The following is an 18,664-nucleotide window of genomic DNA, read 5'->3' on the forward strand; positions in this document are numbered from 1 at the left end:
GACCAAAAGCCCTGTCCGCCTCAGCCGACCACCCCAGACGCGTCGGCCCCCCCTTCAGCAGTGACGTAATGGGCGCAGCCACCTGCCCAAAACCCCGGATAAACCTCCGGTAGTAGTTGGCAAACCCTAAGAACCGCTGCACCTCCTTTACCGTGGTTGGAGTCGGCCAATTACTCACGGCTGCAATGCGGTCATCCTCCATCACCAACCCCGATGTGGAAATGCGATATCCAAGGAAGGAGACGGCCTGTTGGAAGAACGAGCATTTCTCAGCCTTGACGTACAGGTCATGCTCCAACAGTCTCCCAAGTACCCTGCTCACCAGAGACACATGCGCGGCCCGTGTAGCGGAATAGACCAGAATATCATCGATGTAAACCACCACACCCTGACCGTGCAGATCCCTGAGAATCTCATCCACAAAAGATTGGAAGACTGCTGGAGCATTCTTCAACCCGTACGGCATGACGAGGTACTCATAATGGCCGGATGTGGTACTAAACGCCGTCTTCCACTCATCTCCCTTCCGGATACGCACCAAGTTATATGCACTCCTGAGATCCAGTTTTGTGAAAAACCGTGCTCCGTGAAATGACTCAATCGTCGTGGCAATGAGAGGTAGCGGGTAACTTTACCCCACCGTGATGGAATTTAGACCTCTATAGTCAATGCACGGACGCAGACCACCCTCCTTCTTCTTCACAAAAAATAAACTTGAGGAGGCAGGTGAGATGGAGGGCTGAATGAACCCCTGCCCCAGAGATTCCGATATGTATGTCTCCATAGCCACCGTCTCCTCCTGTGACAGGGGATACACGTGACTCCTGGGAAGTGCAGCGCCTACCAGGAGATTTATCGCACAATCCCCTCGTCGATGAGGTGGTAATTGGGTCGCCTTCTTTTTACAGAAGACGATAGCCAAATCGGCATATTCTGAGGGAGTGCACGGTGGAGACTTGGTCTGGACTCTCCACCGTTGTAGCACCGATGGAAACTCCTACACACCTGCCTGAGCACTCCTCCGACCACCCCTGTAGAGCCCTCTGTTGCCACGAAATCCTGGGGTTGTGACGGGCCAACCAGGGGATCCCCAACACCACCGGAAACGCAGGAGAATCAATGAGGAAGAGACTAATTCTCTCCTCATGACCCTCCTGCGTAACCATATCCAGTGGAGCCGTGGCCTCCCTGACTAGCCCTGACCCTAATGGTCGGCTATCTAAGGCGTGCACTGGGAAGGGTTTATCCAGCTGAACAAGGGGAATCCCTAAAGTGTTCGCTAAACCGCGGTCAATAAAATTCCCCGCCGCGCCTGAATCTACTAGCGCCTTATGCCGGGAAAGAGGGGAACATTTAGGAAAAACAATCCATACATACACGTGACCAACAGGGGGCTCTGGGTGAGCCTGGTGCCGACTCACCTGAGGTGTCCCGGCAGTGCTCGGCCTGGCGTCTCGACTCCCGGGGGGACCCCCCCAGCACCGGTCAGCAGTGTGCCCTCTGCGACCACAGCTGGCACAGGAAAGGCCCCCTCCTCCGGTCGCCCTCGCTGAAGCACCTCCTAGCTCCATGGGTGTTGGAGTGGTGGAGCTGGGAGATGGAACTGACAGAGCCCGATCTGGATGTCCGCGGGTCGCCAGCAAGTTGTCCAACCGAATGGACATGTCGATCAATTGGTCCAAGGACAGGGTGGTGTCTCTACAGGCCAGCTCCCTACGGACGTCCTCACGCAAACTACACCTATAGTGATCGATCAAGGCCCTGTCGTTCCATCCCGCGCCAGCGGCCAAGGTCCGGAACTTTAGAACAAAGTCCTGAGCACTCCTCCTCTCCTGCCTCAGATGGAACAGCCGTTCACCCGCCGCTCGAACCTCAGGTGGGTGATCAAACACGGCCCGAAAGCGGCGGGTGAACTCTGGGTAGTGGTCCCTCGCCGAGTCAGGATCGTTCCACACCGCGTTGGCCCACTCCAGGGCTTTACCTGCGAGGCAGGAGACGAGGGCGTTCACGCTCTCACCCCCCGAAGGAGCCGGACGAACGGTCGCCAGGTATAGGTCCATCTGGAGTAAGAAGCCCTGGCACCCGGCCGCCGTCCCATCATACTCCCTCGGGAGGGCAAGTCGAATTCCACTGTGCTCAGGCAATGAAGGAGAGGGTAGTGGTACTGGTTGGGGTGTAGCTGATAACGGTGTGGGAAGGCCACCTCTCTCCCATCTCTCCATCGTCGCCATCACCTGATCCATGGCGGTCCCCAGTCGGTGTAACACTGCCGTGTGGTGTTGAACTCGCTCCTCCACGGACCCTGGAAGTGCGTCCGCTCCTGCTGACTCCATAATTATATTGGTGCAGGATTCTGTGATAACATGCGTCTTGGTGAGAGGTGTAGGAGTCAGGCGCAGGAGAGCAGGGATGTCTGAGGAGCGTGTTTAATAATAGTCCAGCAATGCAAATGGCACAGAACAAAAATCCCAAAACTACGCTCTCGAATAATCGTGCAAACACACGGAGGAACTAACACAGATCCGACACTTTACATACACGTGCGTAAATGCGAAAAAACAACAAACATCAAATACCATCGAACGCAATACACACAAGTCTAATCCTGCACGAATTACGGCAGGTAACAGCTGCCCTATATACCCACAGAAATCAAAGCAATTGAAAACCAGGTGTGAAAAGGAACACAGACAAAACAACCAGAAAAAGAAAAAGGGATCGGTAGTGGTGTCACGTTCTGACCATCGTTCGTGTGTGTTTTCCTTGTTTTAGTGTTGGTCAGGACGTGAACTGGGTGGGCATTCTATGTTGGATGTCTTGTTTGTCTATTTCTATGTCTGGCCTGATATGGTTCTCAATCAGAGGCAGGTGTTAGTCATTGTCTCTGATTGGGAACCATATTTAGGTAGCCTGGGTTTCACTGTGTGTTTGTGGGTGATTGTCCTTAGTGTCCTGATGTCATTGTTCTGTGTTAGGTTACACAAGTATAGGCTGTTTCGGTTTTCGTTAAGTTTATTGTTTTGGTAGTGTTTGTGTTTAGTGTGTTACTTCATTAAACATGGATTGCAATAGACACGCCGCATTTTGGTCCGACTCTCCTTCTCATCAAGAAAACCGTTACAAGTGGCTAGTAGACCGGCGACGCCGAGCGCCGAGCTCCGCCCGAACAGGGAGAGGAGTTACCCTCGGTAGAAGTCGTGACACACTGACTGTAGGTGTCACCTCATGTAGTCTATTATAAAATTAACTGAAGTGTGGAGACTGACTGTTGGTCTCATGTAGTCTGTTATAATATTAACTGAAGTCTGGACACTGACAGTAGGCCTCATGTAGTCTATTATAATATTAACTGAAGTCTGGACACTGACTGTAGTCTATTATAATATTAACTGACATCTGGACACTGACTGTAGGTATCATGTAGTCTATTATAATATTAACTAAAGTCTGGACACTGACTGTAGGCCTCATGTAGTCTATTATAATATTAACTGAAGTCTGGACACTGACTGTAGTCTTTTATAATATTAACTGAAGTCTGGACACTGACTGTAGGTCTCACCACATATAGTCTATTATAATATTAACTGAAGTCTGGACACTGACTGTAGTTTAGTATAATATTAACTGAAGTCTGGCCACTGACTGTAGGCCTCATGTAGTCTATTATATTATTAACTGAAGTCTGGACACTGACTGTAGTCTATTATAATATTAAATGAAGTCTGGACACTGACTGTAGGTATCATGTATTCTATTATAATATTAACTGAAGTCTGGACACTGACTGTAGGTATCATGTAGTCTATTATAATATTAACTGAAGTCTGGACACTGACTGTAGACCTCATGTGGTCTATTATAATATTAACTGAAGTCTGGACACTGACTGTAGGCCTCATGTAGTCTATTATAATTTGAACTGAAGTCTGGACACTGACTGTAGGTATCATGTAGCCTAGAGAGAGAGAGAGCAGAGAGAGCAGAGAGAGAGAGAGGGAGAGAGAGAGGGCAGAGAGAGCAGAGAGAGACAGCAGAGAGAGCAGAGAGAGCAGAGTGAAAAAGAACAGCGAGGGCAGAGAGATAAAGCAGAGAGAGAGAGCAGAGAGAGCATAGGGAGTGAGAGAGCATAGAACAGAGAAGAGAGAGCAGAGGGAGAAAGAGAGAGAGAGAGCAGAGAGGGAGAGAGAGCAGAGAGCAGAGAGAGCAGAGCAGAGAGTGCAGAGAACAGAGAAAAGAGAGAACAGAGAGAGCAGAGGGAGTGAGAGAGCAGAGAACAGAGAGAAGAGAGCAGAGAGAGCAGAGGGAGAGAGAGAGCAGAGAACAGAGGGAGAGAGAGAGCAGAGAGAGAGGGAGCCGAGAGAGCAGAGCAGAGAGCAGAGTGTACAGAGAACAGAGAAAAGAGAGAGCAGAGGGAACAGAGGGAGTGAGAGAGCAGAGAACAGAGATAAGCGAGAGCAGAGGGAGAGAGAAAGCAGAGAACAGAGGGAGAGAGAGACCAGAGAACAGAGAGAAGAGAGGGCAGAGAGCAGAAAGACTGGGAGCATAGAGAGAGAGCGAGCAGAGAGCAGGCTGAGAGGGAGAGAGCAGAGAGCACAGAGAGAGGAGAGAGAGCAGAAAGCAAAGAGAGATAGCAGAGAGCAGAGAGAGAGCAGAGAGAGCAGAGTGAAAGAGAACAGCGAGGGCAGAGAGATAAAGCAGAGAGAGAGAGAGAGCATAGGGAGTGAGAGAGCAGAGAACAGAGAGAGAGGAGAGAGAGCAGAAAGCAAAGAGAGAGAGCAGAGAGCAGAGAGAGAGAGCAGAGGGCAGAGAGAGCAGAGAGAGACAGCAGAGAGAGCAGAGAGTGAAAAAGAACAGCGAGGGCAGAGAGATAAAGCAGAGAGAGAGAGCAGAGAGTGCAGAGAACAGAGAAAAGAGAGATAAGAGAGAGCAGAGGGAGAGAGAAAGCAGAGAACAGAGGGAGAGAGAGACCAGAGAACAGAGAGAAGAGAGGGCAGAGAGCAGAAAGACAGGGATCATAGAGAGAGAGCGAGCAGAGAGCAGGCTGAGAGGGAGAGAGCAGAGAGCACAGAGAGAGGAGAGAGAGCAGAAAGCAAAGAGAGAGAGCAGAGAGCAGAGAGAGAGCAGAGAGAGCAGAGAAAAGAGAGAGCAGCAGAGCAGAGAGCAGAGAGAGCAAAGGGAGTGAGGGAGCGGAGAACAGAGAGCAGAGAGAGAGAGCAGAGAGTGAGAGAGCAGAGAGAAGAGTGACCCTGCATCACAACACTCTGTTGCTATAGAGACCCTGCATCACAACACTACGTTGCTTTAGTGACCCTGCATCACAACTCTCTGTTGTACAAATTATATAATTTGATTAATTCAATTCCATATATTTAAATGTTTTGTATTTCAGTTAATGTCAACCAGACAGATGTAAAATCTATAACTAAATTGTTTTAACAAGCCTTTCTTTTTTTCAATTATGTTTTATTATGAAAAGTACAATATATACTTGTACAACTATGGAGCGTAGGTCCATATATAATTATACAATTTGTTTTGCAACATAAAAGACAACAAAGGTCAAGGTCACAACTATAGGAAGACGTGCATTTGTGTGTGTGTGTGTCCAGTGTGTGACCAGCAGGTGTGTGTGTGTTTTTGTTTGTCCAGTGTGTGGGTGTTTGTGAGTCCAGTGTGAGTGTATGTGTGTCTGTGAGTCCAGTGTGTGTGTGTGTGTGTGTGTGTGTGTGTGTGTGTGTGTGTGTGTGTGTGTGTGTGTGTGTGTGTGTGTGTGTGTGTGTGTGTGAGAGAGAGAGTCCAGTGTGTGTTTGTCCAGTGTGTGTGTGTGTCCAGTGTGTGTGTGTGTGTGTGTGTTTGTCCAGTGTGTGTGTGTGTCCAGTGTGTGTGTGTTTGTCCAGTGTGTGTGTGTGTGTGTGAATCCAGTGTGTGTGTGTGTGTGTGTGTGTGTGTGTGTGTGTGTGTGTGTGTGTTTGTCCAGTGTGTGTGTGTGTGTGTGAGTCCAGTGTGTGTGTGAGTCAAGTGTGTGTGTGAGTCCAGTGTGAGTGTGTGTCCAGTGGGTGTGTGTGTCCAGTGGGTGTGTGTGTGTGTGTGTGTGTTTGTCCAGTGTGTGTGTGTGTGTGTGTGTGTGGTTGTCCAGTGTGAGCGTGTGTTTGTGTGTGTGTGTGTGTTTGTGAGTCCAATGTGTGTGAGTCCAGTGTGTGTGCCCAGTGTGTGTGTGTGTGTGTGAGTACAGTGTGTGTCCAGTGTGTGTGTGTGTGTCTAACGTGTGTGTGTGTGTGTATGTGTCTAGTGTGTGTGTGTGTGTCCAGTGTGTGTGTGTGTTTCCAGCGTGTGTGTGTCTGTGTCCAGTGTGTGTGTGTGTGTCCAGCGTGTGTGTGTCTGTGTCCAGTGTGTGTGTGTGTGCCCAGCGTGTGTGTGTCTTGTCCAGTGTGTGTGTGTGTGTGTCTAGCATGTATGTGTGTGTGTGTGTGTGTGTGTCCATCGTGTGTGTGTGTGTCCAGCGTGTGTGTGTCTTTGTCCAGTGTGTGTGTTTGTGTCCAGTGTGTGCGTGTGTGTGTGTGTTTGTCCAGTGTGTGTGTGTGTGTGTGTGTGTGTGAGTCCAGTGTGAGTGTGTGTCCAGTGGGTGTGTGTGTGTGTTTGTCCAGTGTGTGTGTGTGTCCAGTGTGTGTGTGTGTGTGTGTGTCCAGTGGGTGTGTGTCTGTTTGTCCAGTGTGTGTGTGTGTGTGTGTGTGTGTGTGTGTGTGTGGTTGTCCAGTGTGAGCGTGTGTGTGTGGTTGTCCAGTGTGAGTGTGTGTGTGTGTGTGTTTGTGTGAGTACAGTGTGTGTCCAGTGTGTGTGTGTGTGTCTAGCGTGTGTGTGTATGTGTCAAGTGTGTTCGTGTGTGTGTCCAGTGTGTGTGTGTGTGTCCAGTGTGTGTGTGTGTTTCCAGCGTGTGTGTGTCTGTGTCCAGTGTGTGTGTGTGCCCAGCGTGTGTGTGTCTTGTCCAGTGTGTGTGTGTGTGTGTGTGTCTAGCGGGTGTATGTGTGTGTGTGTGTGTGTGTGTGTCCATCGTGTGTGTGTGTGTCCAGCGTGTGTGTGTCTTTGTCCAGTGTGTGTGTGTGTGTGTGTGTGTGTGTGTCCAGTGTGTGTGTGTGTGCAGCTTGTGTGTGTGTGTGTGTGTGTGTGTGTGTCCAGTGTGTATGTGTGTGAGTCCAGTGTGTGTGTCCAGTGTGTGTGTGAGTGTGTGAGTGCAGTCTGTGTGTGTGTGTGAGTCCAGTGTGTGTGTGTGTGTCTAGCGTATGTGTGTGTCCAATGTGTGTGTGTGTGTGTAAAGCGTGTGTGTGTGTGTCCAGTGTGTGTGTGTGTGTCCAGCGTGTGTATGTGTATCCAGCGTGTGTATGTGTGTCCAGCGTGTGTGTGTATGTCCAGCGTGTGTATGTGTGTGTGTCCAGTGTGTGTGTGTGTGTCCAGTGTGTTTGTGTCCAGAGTGTGTACGTGTGTGTGTCCAGTGTATGTGTGTGTGTCCAGTGTGTGTGTGTGTGTCCAGCGTGTGTGTGTGTGTCCAGTGTGTGTGTGTGTGTGTTTCCAGTGTGTGTGTGTGTGTCCAGCGTGTGTTTGTGTGTCCAGTGTGTGTTTGTGTGTCCAGTGTGTGTGTGTATCCAGCGTGTGTGTGTGTGTGTCCAGTGTGTGTATGTGTGTGTCCAGAGTGTGTGTGTGTGTCCAGTGTGTGTGTGTGTGTGTCCAGCGTGTGTGTGGGTCTAGCGTGTGTATGTGTGTGTGTGTGTGTGTGTGTGTGTCCAGTGTTTGTGTGTGTCCAGCGTGTGTGTGTCCAGTGTGTGTGTGCGTGTGTTTGTGAGTCCAATGTGTGTTTGTCCAGTGTGTGTGTGTGTGTGTCCAGTGTGTGTGTGTGTGTCCAGTGTGTGTGTGTGTGTGTGTGTGTGTGTGTGTGTGTGTGTGTTTGGCCAGTGTGTGTGTGTGTGTGTGTGTGTGTGAGTCCAGTGTGTGTGTCAGTCCAGTGTGAGCGTGTGTGTGTGTGTGTGTTAGTCCAGTGTGTGTGTGTGAGTCCAGTGTGTGTGTGTGTGTGTCCAGTGTGTGTGTGTGTGTGTGTGAGTCCAGTGTATGTGTGTGTCCAGTGTGTGTGTATGTGTCTAGCGTGTGTGTGTGTCTAGCGTGTGTGCGTGTGTGTCCAGTGTGTGTGTGTGTGTCCAGTGTGTGTGTGTGTGTCCAGCGTGTGTGTGTGTGTCTAGCGTGTGTGTGTGTCCAGCGTGTGTATGTGTGTCCAGTGTGTGTGTGTCCAGTGTGTGTGTGTTTGTCCAGTGTGTGTGTGTGTGTCCGGTGTGTGTGTTTTTGTCCAGTGTGTGTGTGTGTGTGTGTAGCGTGTGTGTGTGTGTGTGTCCAGCATGTGTTTGTGTGTGTGTCCAGTGTGTGTGTGTGTGTCCAGCGTGTGTGTGTGTGTCCAGCGTGTGTGTGTCCAGCATGTTTGTGTGTGTGTCTAGTGTGTGTATGTGTGTGTGTATGTGTGTCCAGTGTGTGTGTGTGTCCAGCATGTTTGTGTATGTGTGTCCAGTGTGTGTGTGTGTGTCTAGCGTGTCTGTGTGTGTGTGTGTGTCCAGCGTGTGTGTCTGTTTCCAGTGTGTGTGTGTCCAGTGTTTGTTTGTGTGTCCAGTGTGTGTGTGTGTGTGTGTGTGTGTGTCCAGTGTGTGTGTCAATGTGTTTGTGTGTGTGTGTGCGTGTGTCCAGCGTGTGTGTCTGTGTCCAGTGTGTGTCTGTCAAGTGTGCGTGTGTTTTTTTTTCCTGTGTGTTTGTGTGTGTGTGTGTGTGTGTGTGTGTCCAGAGTGTGTGTGTGTGTGTGTGTGTGTGTATCTCAGGTAATTATTTACAGGGACACTGAGTCGCCATCATCCCAAACCCCAAACCCTGGATAGAGGGGCTCAGTGAATGTGGAGGTGAATGTGATCAGGTGGGTCAGTGTGTCAGAGGAGGCTCTATAGAAGGACAGAGTGCCGGCTGGCCAGTCCAGATACACTCCTACTCTGTGGGAGCTGGAGGAGGGGACGTCTATGGTAGTAGGATTATTATTGTGCCTGGCAATGTAACTGTTGTCATAGCAGAACAGACTCCAGGACTTGTCGTTGTATCCAATCACACAGTCTTTAACCCTTCCTCTCCTGCTGATTCCTTTATATGTCACTCCTATAACAGCCCCTCCCCCACTCAACTCTGCCTCCCAGTAACAGCGCCCAGTCAGACCCTCTCTACACAGCACCTGTTCACAGTCCTCAAATCTCTCTGGGTGATCAGGATACGGCTGCTCCTCTGTCCTACATGTCACCTTTATGTTCTCCTCAGACAGAGAGAGAAGTCTGTTTACTGTGTTTAGGTCCAGTGTGAGATAGCAGACATCTGATGGATGAAACCAGACACAATATTAGAAATCATCATCATTCACATTAGAATGTTAACTCACTTTTCACTAATTAATTTAATGTAGATGTTTCTAGGTATCAAAATGAGAAGTAGGTAACTTGAGACTTGTTGAATGATCATATGTTATAGTGTATGGTGAAATAAAACACACTTATTCCCATTAATCACACACACACACACATCGTCAAATCAACTCTTTGTAAAATTTGGTGTCCCTGATTTCTGCTTCTGTAGAACTACAGCTGATATTTAATATGACCAAGTAAGTAATGATGGTGGTCTTTGACTTAACTTGAATTAAGACTTATTCTTAGTCATATTCTTCACAGCAGTCAACACTCACATTTTCTATGCCCAGGTTTCATTGTGTTCTCTCCACCATGTTCCACCTGAACTCACACACACACACACACACACACACACACACACACACACACACACACACACACACACACACACACACACACACACACACACACACACACACAGCATATAACTTTGTCCAAGCAGTGGTAATAACGTTTGTCTTATCTAGCCTGAAAGTCAAACATGTCTGATATGAACATTGACATAAACCGTCTACATACTTGAGTTTCTCCAGTCTGCAGTTTGGATCCTCCAGTCTATCAGAGAGCAGTCTGACTCCTGAGTCTCCTGGGTGATTGTAGCTCAGGTTCAGCTCTCTCAGGTGTGAGGGGTTTGACCTCAGAGCTGAGACCAGAGAAGCACAGCCTTCCTCTGTGACTAGACAGCCTGACAGCCTGCAAAGAGTCAAATCATATTAAAATCACACTGCTATTCTTTGGTGGTGAAAATAGTGGCAGTATATTTTTTCAACATATTCAGATATATCAGTGTCCTGAAACCTTCCATATCTATTCGTAAAATAGTGTATATTCATTAAAAATGACAAATGATCAAAGTATTGCCTGCAGATAGAAACATGTATAGTACAAATATTATAGTAGACTGACCATACCAGTTTAAAAAGCAGTATCAGTCAGAAGACAGACAGTGAGGAATTAGATTTAGATTGTATTGAGTATACAGTCCACACCATATCTATTTAGACAGTGAAGCTAACATTTTAAATGTGTCTCTATACTCCAACATTTTGGATTTCAGATCAAATATTTCATTTGAGGTGACAGTATATAATGTCACCTTTAATTTGAGGGTATTTTAAGACATATGTGTTTCACTATTAAAAATGAAAACAAATTATGTTTCCAGTCTCCCCATTTGAAGAAGTCTTAAGTATTCTGAACAATTCACTCATAGTGTATTAAAATAGTCAAAAATTAGTTTTTTGTCATAAACTCGTTGGTTGCATTTGCAGTTTGTTTTGGTTGTGTTTTTGGTTGTTTTGCCCAATAATAAAATGGTGGATGATGCGTGGAGTACTTTTCTGTCTAAGAGAGTAGATAACATGTTTCTAAACAATAATAAATTAATCCTGATGATGCCATGATTAAGAAAAATCATGAAAGAATCATGAATAATAATGATTGAGAAAGTTACAGAGGCTATAACAAAGCATGCTAACCTCTCACCATTACCAATAACAGAGGCTACAACAAAACATGCTAACCTCTCACCATTACCAATAACAGAGACTACAACAAAACATGCTAACCTCTCACCATTACCAATAACAGAGGCTACAAGAAAACATGCTAACCTCTCACCATTACCAATAACAGAGGATACAACAAAACATGCTAACCTCTCACCATTACCAATAACAGAGGCTACAACAAAACATGCTAACCTCTCACCATTACCAATAACAGAGGCTACAACAAAACATGCTAACCTCTCACCATTACCAATAACAGAGGCTACAACAAAACATGCTAACCTCTCACCATTACCAGTAACAGATGCTACAACAAAACATGCTAACCTCTCACCATTACCAATAACAGAGGCTACAACAAAACATGCTAACCTCTCACCATTACCAATAACAGAGGCTACAACAAAACATGCTAACCTCTCACCATTACCAATAATATTTGTGCCTCTGTAACTTTCTCATTCATCATTATTCTCGATTCATTCCTGATTATTCATCATCATAGTAGCATCCACATGAATGTAGAAGTGTTCAGAAACATCTTCTATTCCTACTGACAATACAAGTGAAGTGACTCCAAAATGACAGGACATTATTCACCATTCAGTTTCTATTAGGAAAACATCTAAAACACAACCAAGACAAACTGGAAATACATTCAACAAGTTAGTAGCATCACAAGCTTGATGTAATCACTGCAGGCAAGGAATATGGGACCACCTACTAAACTTATGACATTGAAACATTGTATCTCAAATCCAAAAATCACAATGGACACACAGTTCAAAATGCTGGAGCATAGCACCAAATTTAAAACTGTAAGCTTCACTGTCCAAACACATATTGTGAGGACTATGTGTGTCTGGTAAACACATGTGGATCTGGTGAACAGTTATCACTTGTTGACCAACTACAGGAATACTGACCTCAGAGTCTCCAGTTTACAGTGGGGATTCCCCAGTCCAGCAGAGAGCAGCTTCACTCCTGAATCCTTCAGGTCATTGTTACTCAGATCCAGCTCTCTCAGGTGTGAGGGGTTTGACTCCAGAGCTGAGACCAGAGAAGCACAGCCTTCCTCTGTGACTCCACAGCCTGACAGCCTGACAAAGAGATCATCATGACTTCACAAGCACACTGTTAATTTAATGAGTAGTATAGAAGGACAATGGTAGATGCATTTGGTTTATTCTCCCAAACAACACATAGATTCATCTTCCGTTTCCGAGAATTGTATGGTCATATTGTTATACTCATGTGAAAATCAATGAATTTATTCAATATGTTTTACATAATATATTATACATATTATAATACATATTTTTCTCTAAACTGAATATTTCTTCCTGATGATTAGTTCATAAATTTCATTTTTATTTACTCACAGAGCAGTTCTGGATGCTTTGACCACTGGCAGCAGCCTCAGAAGACCTTCCTCTGATCTGGAGTATTTCTTCAGGTCAAACACATCCAGCTCCTTTTCTGAAGTCAGCAACACAAAGACCAGAGCTGACCACTGTGCAGGTGACAGGTTGGGTTTTGAGAGACTTCCTGAGCTCAGGTATCTTTGGATCTCCTCCACTAGAGAATGGTCATTCAGTTCATTCAGACAGTGGAACAGATTGATGCTCCTCTCTGGAGAGAGATCCTCCCCGATCTTCTCCTTGATGTACTTGACTGTTTCTTCATGGCTCTGTGAGCTGCTTCTTGTCTTTGTCAGTAGACCTCGTAAGTGCTTCTGATTGGACTCCAGTGAGAGGCCCAGAAGGAAGCGGAGGAAAAGGTCCAGGTTTCCCGTCTCACTTTGTAAGGCTTTATCCACAGCACTCTTGTAGAAAGTACCTTCAGGCTTGTCGTTTGTTTGCAGTTTGTTCATTAGATTCTCATTGTTGTTGATGAATGAGAGGAACACATATACAGCAGCCAGAAACTCCTGAATGCTCAGATGTACGAAGCAGTACACCTTGTCCTGGTACAGCACACATTCCTCTTTAAAGAGCTGTGTGCACAATCCCGAGTACACTGAGGCTTCATTAACATCAATGCCAGACTCTTTCAGGTCTTCTTCATAGAAAATCAGATTGCCATTCACAAGCTGTTGAAAAGCCAGTTTTCCCAGTGACAGAATGCTCTCTTTATTCCAGTGTGGACCTGTCTCTTCTTTCCCAAGATACTTTTCGTTCTTCTGTTTGGTATGAAACTCCACAAGGTGTGTGTACATCTCAGTCAGAGTCTTGGGCATCTCTTCTCTCTTATGTTCCAGCATGTGTTCAAGGACTGTTGCAGAGATCCAACAGAAGACTGGAATGTGGCACATGATGTGGAGGCTCCTTGATGTCTTTATGTGTGAGATGATTCTGCTGGCCAGGTCCTCATCACTGAATCTCTTCCTGAAGTACTCCTCCTTCTGTGGGTCATTGAACCCTCGTACCTCTGTTACCTGGTCAACACACCATGAAGGGATCTTATTGGCTGCTGCAGGTCGGGTAGTTATCCAGAGGAGAGCAGAGGGAAGCAGATTTCCCTTGATGAGATTTGTCAGCAGAACATTCACTGAGGTTGACTCTGTGACGTCCCAACAGATCTTGTTCTTCTGGAAGTCTAGGGGCAGTCGGCACTCATCCAGACCATCAAAGATGAACAGAACTTTGTACTTGTTGTAGTTGGAGATTCCTGATTGTTTGATTTCCATTGAGAAGTGATTGAGAAGTTCAATGAAAGTGTGTTTGTCCTCTTTCATCAAATTCAGCTCCCGAAAAGGGAATGAAAATACAAATTGGATATCCTGATTTGCTTTTCCTTCAGCCCAGTCCAGAATGAACTTCTGCACAGAGACTGTTTTTCCAATGCCAGCGACTCCCTTTGTCAGCACAGTTCTGATTCGTTTGTCTTGTCCTGTTAAGGGTTTGAAGATGTCGTTACATTTAATTGCAGTCTCTGGTCTTGCTTGTTTCCTGGTTGTTGTCTCAATCTGTCTCAGCTCATGTTCATTATTGACCTCTCCTGTTCCACCCTCTGTGATGTAGAGCTCTGTGTAGATGTTATTGAGAAGTGTTGGGTTTCCTTGTTTAGCGATCCCCTCAAATACACATTGAAACTTCTTCTTCAGATTAGATTTGAGTTCACGTTGGCAAATCACAGCAGGATCGTCTGAATCTAGAAATAACACAGAGGATATTGATATTACGTCTGTTTTAATGTCTACAGTATTGTAGGACTGTTATAAAGTTGTACATTATAATAATGTATTCTCTTAACTGACTGTATAAATGTGTAAATGTTTTCACAATGCATTACAGACTGGTGTGACTGATTATATTATTATTGGTATTATTGATGGTATTATTCATGTTCTCTCTCTCTCTCTCTATAAATTAATCAACACATCCCTGCTGCTACTTGATGAGGTCACTAGGTGTTGTGTTAAGGCTGCTACAATATCATTGAGTTACACAGCTACTTTAGCTGTACTTTAGCTACAGCTTTTAAATGTTATAAAACACCATTCAACATGAGGCAGACAGATCTTACATTTCTCCAGTGTGTCAGCAAGCTCCTTCTGGTTCATTTTCCTCAGGATGTGCAGTGTGATCTTCAGAGCCCCCTCTCTGGCATTGCTCTCCTGCTTCTCATCTTCAGCATCCACCACTTCCTTATCCTGCTTCTGACTCTCAAAGCCTTCTGGGAGTTCTGGACTAAGAATCCTCTTGAACATCTTCAGCTCGTTCTTCACAAATGTCAAAATATTCTCTTCAAGCAACTGAAATAAATAAAGTAAATAAGTTAAGCAAGAGACAAATGCTTTCTCATTAACACATTAATGAATGTTTGACAGATCAACTTTACTTGAGGTAAACGAAAACAAATGTACATAACAGGACCACATACACTGAATATGGAGTCCAGGTCTGTTTGATGACTCTGGGAAGACTGACCACTGAGAATCTCTGACTCTGATCTCCTCATCCAGGGAGTACACACACACACACACACACACACACACACACACACACACACACACACACACACACACACACACACACACACACACACACACACACACACACACACACACACACACACACACACACACACACACACACACACACACACACACACACACACACACACACACACACACACACACACACACACACACACAGGGAGGGAATGTTGTGTTTAATATTGTTTTAGGACTATGAAAATGGACATAAGGATTAGCCTATGGATTGTGAAAACAACAACAATAAATGGGAAAATGGGAGAGGAGAAATGACTATAGACAGTGTTGTTTAACTAACTGACCATGACCCATGAGTTCTTCTTACCTTTGTTCAGTAGAAAAGTCTCCCTCTCTAAAGAATATAGGTAGTTCCATAGACTTGTCACTCTTCATGGACACACAGCTGGGTACAGGGGAGGCTGGTCTCTCCTGCTTGATTGGTCTTCAACACAACAGAGACAAACATTACATCTCTCATCTACTCTGAGCTCAGTTGGGGAAATATAAGAAGAGTTTCATTCCAAAACGTCGTGTCCACTTTCAGAAATGTTGATAAATTATATTTGATTGTTTATAGAAATTATTAAATGACTTCAAGTCTTTATAAAGGCTTCTAAAGTGGGTACATTTCACTTAAAAAAGCCAGACTTGATTTGATGAAAAATGGATCAACAACAAAACAAAACAAAACAACATCTAGAACAGTTACAGTATATAGAATGTAGTATATAGTATATAGTTACAGTATATAGAATGTAGTATGTAGTATATAGTTACAGTATATAGAATGTAGTATTTAGTATATAGTTACAGTATATAGAATGTAGTATATAGTATATAGTTACAGTATATAGAATGTAGTATATAGTATATAGTTACAGTATATAGAATGTAGTATATAGTATATAGTTACAGTATATAGAATGTAGTATATAGTATATAGTTACAGTATATAGCATGTAGTATATAGTATATAGTTAAAGTATATAGAATGTAGTATATAGTATATAGTTACAGTATATAGAATGTAGTATATAGTTACAGTATATAGAATGTAGTATATAGTATATAGTTACAGTATATAGAATGTAGTATATAGTATATAGTTACAGTATATAGAATGTAGTATATAGTATATAGTTACAGTATATAGAATGTAGTATATAGTATATAGTTACAGTATATAGAATGTAGTATATAGTTACAGTATATAGAATGTAGTATATAGTATATAGTTACAGTATATAGAATGTAGTATATAGTATATAGTTACAGTATATAGAATGTAGTATATAGTATATAGTTACAGTATATAGAATGTAGTATATAGTATATAGTTACAGTATATAGAATGTAGTATATAGTTACAGTATATAGAATGTAGTATATAGTATATAGTTACAGTATATAGAATGTAGTATATAGTATATAGTTACAGTATATAGAATGTAGTATATAGTATATAGTTACAGTATATAGAATGTACACATAAGCAACATTTTCTGATTTAAAAACGTTTTAGAATATACATTCTTAAACAACATTGTCATCTCACCTCTTAGTTTTGGTGTCATGTTCCCCAGAGAGACTCATTTTAGAGGCAGGGTCCCCCTCCTCTCTCTCCCCAGAGAGACTCATTTTAGAGGCAGGGTCCCCCTCCTCTCTCTCCCCAGAGAGATGCCTTTTAGAGGCAGGTCCCTCCTCTCTCTCCCCAGAGAGACTCATTTTAGAGGCAGGGTCCCCCTCCTCTCTCTCCCCAGAGAGACTAATTTTAGAGCACTGACCCCTAAACAGAGATACAACATGTTTGTTGTGGTTAACACAGTGACATATAATTATTGAATGTAAATTGTTCTCTTTTATCTTTTAGAAATAAAACATTGACTAACAGACACATCCAAAGTCAGGTGATTTAGTTCAATTACTTTTTCTAGCTCAATGACTACTCAAAACCTGCCCACAAGGCCAGAAAACTAACTAATAGCCCCTGATAGGCCTACATCTTATTTTGGGGAGGCAGGTAGCCTGAAAACTAACTAATAGCCCCTGATAGGCCCCTGATAGGCCTACATCTTATTTTGGGGCGGCAGGTAGCCTAGTGGTGTAGGAGCGAACCATTAAGGAGAGCAAAAGCATTAAATATAAATAGGTCTTGTTGCCAGGCTGAAGTAGCAAGGACATGCACATTAATTAAGAGAAGATCTCACCCAGGCCATATGACACCCAGACTATACTCTATTTTTGAAAGAGTACATCAGACCATACGACACCCAGACTATACTCTATGTTTGAAAGAGTTCATCAGACCATATGACACCCAGACTATACTCTATTTTTGAAAGAGTACATCAGACCATACGTATATTTATGACAGCTGGACGTACTATGGTCAGAAGGATACAGGAAGAAAGATGGAAACAAGATAACTGATTACTAACAGGTGAAACATAAGTATGCATTATTTTTTGAACTTCGAAGGAGTTCTACCATCATTATAACCAAAAGCAGACATGAGCGTTAGTGGGCGTGAACTAGCTCTGAGATGAGAAGAAAATAATGGACAGGTCAAGGGAAGCTGTTTTCATACAGAGGGAGGGGACTCTATACGTTATGCAAAGACAGAATCCTATAAAGGCAGGACTCTGTAATATGAGAATATGGACTCTTTCCATGGAGGGGCTCGGCCCTGTTATTTTTCATTTTTTTACCTTTATTTAGGTAAAACTATCGGCCTATATCGAATCTTCCATTCCTCTCAAAAATTTTAGAAAAGGCTGTTGCGCAACATCTTGGCCATGTTCTGTTATAATGTCCACCCGGCACAGCCAGAAGAGGACTGGCCACCCCACATAGCCTGGTTCCTCTCTAGGTTTCTTCCTAGGTTTTGGCCTTTCTAGGGAGTTTTTCCTAGCCACCGTGCTTCTACACCTGCATTGCTTGCTGTTTGGGGTTTTAGGCTGGGTTTCTGTACAGCACTTTGAGATATCAGCTGATGTACGAAGGGCTATATAAAAAATGTATTAGATTTTAGCTAGGCAAGTCAGTTAAGAACAAATTCTTCTTTTCAATGACGGCCTACCAGCCTAGGTGGTTCAACAGTGGTTTAACTGCCTGTTCAGGGGCAGAACGACAGATTTGTACCTTGTCAGCTCGGAGGTTTGAACTTGCAACTTTCCGGTTACTAGTCCAACTCTCTAACCACTAGGCTATTAATAAGTGTGTGATAGGATCTTTCCATGGAGGGGCTCCGGCTCAGTTATGTTTGTGATAGGGTCCTTCCATGGAGGGGCTCGGCCCTGTTATGTTTGTGATAGGGTCCTTCCATGGAAGGGCTCAGTTTTGCTACTTTGTATTAAAGTGTATATTGAATTCACAAGTTCTTGTAAGAGTGTTATATTTCTGGGACGATTCTCCACGACAGATGTTAGACTAGCAGGTGTCCACATACTTTTGGTAATGTAGTGTATGTAGCCTAATCTAAATCAAATCAAATGATATTGGTCACAATGTTTGAGCGGCAAAGACTAAGATACAGTAGAATAGTGTAGAATACAGTATATACATATGAGATGAGTAATACATAGACTAAGATACAGTAGAATAGTATAGAATACAGTATATTCATATGAGATTAGTAATGAATAGACTAAGATACAGTAGAATAGTAAAGAATACAG

At 44.2% G+C, this 18,664-nt stretch overlaps 1 protein-coding gene and 1 pseudogene across 2 annotated transcripts in view; both read right to left on the minus strand.

Annotated features, from left to right (window-relative positions):
• Positions 1 to 18,664, minus strand: part of LOC149973044 (NLR family CARD domain-containing protein 3-like) — a 572,339-nt pseudogene that overhangs the window by 467,805 nt on the left and 85,870 nt on the right. The window contains exons 2-3 of the transcript XR_016490275.1: positions 16,543 to 16,773; positions 15,313 to 15,429 (exon numbers count right to left, since the gene is read on the minus strand). The product of XR_016490275.1 is annotated as an NLR family CARD domain-containing protein 3-like (transcript). The remainder of the gene's footprint in view (positions 1 to 15,312; positions 15,430 to 16,542; positions 16,774 to 18,664) is intronic.
• Positions 5,460 to 15,153, minus strand: LOC149973055 (NLR family CARD domain-containing protein 3-like). Its single transcript, XM_090214418.1, has 7 exons — positions 14,873 to 15,153; positions 14,516 to 14,744; positions 12,370 to 14,140; positions 11,914 to 12,087; positions 9,992 to 10,169; positions 9,752 to 9,797; positions 5,460 to 9,384 (listed from the first exon to the last, which is right to left on the minus strand). Exons 1-7 carry the CDS (start codon positions 14,948 to 14,950, stop codon positions 8,858 to 8,860), a joined length of 3,003 nt encoding a protein of 1,000 aa, XP_090070544.1. The 5' UTR covers positions 14,951 to 15,153; the 3' UTR covers positions 5,460 to 8,857.

This window comes from Oncorhynchus mykiss, chromosome 21 (genome assembly GCF_057628025.1).
Source record: "Oncorhynchus mykiss isolate SJ-2025 chromosome 21, ASM5762802v1, whole genome shotgun sequence".
Taxonomy (NCBI): Eukaryota; Metazoa; Chordata; class Actinopteri; order Salmoniformes; family Salmonidae; genus Oncorhynchus; species Oncorhynchus mykiss.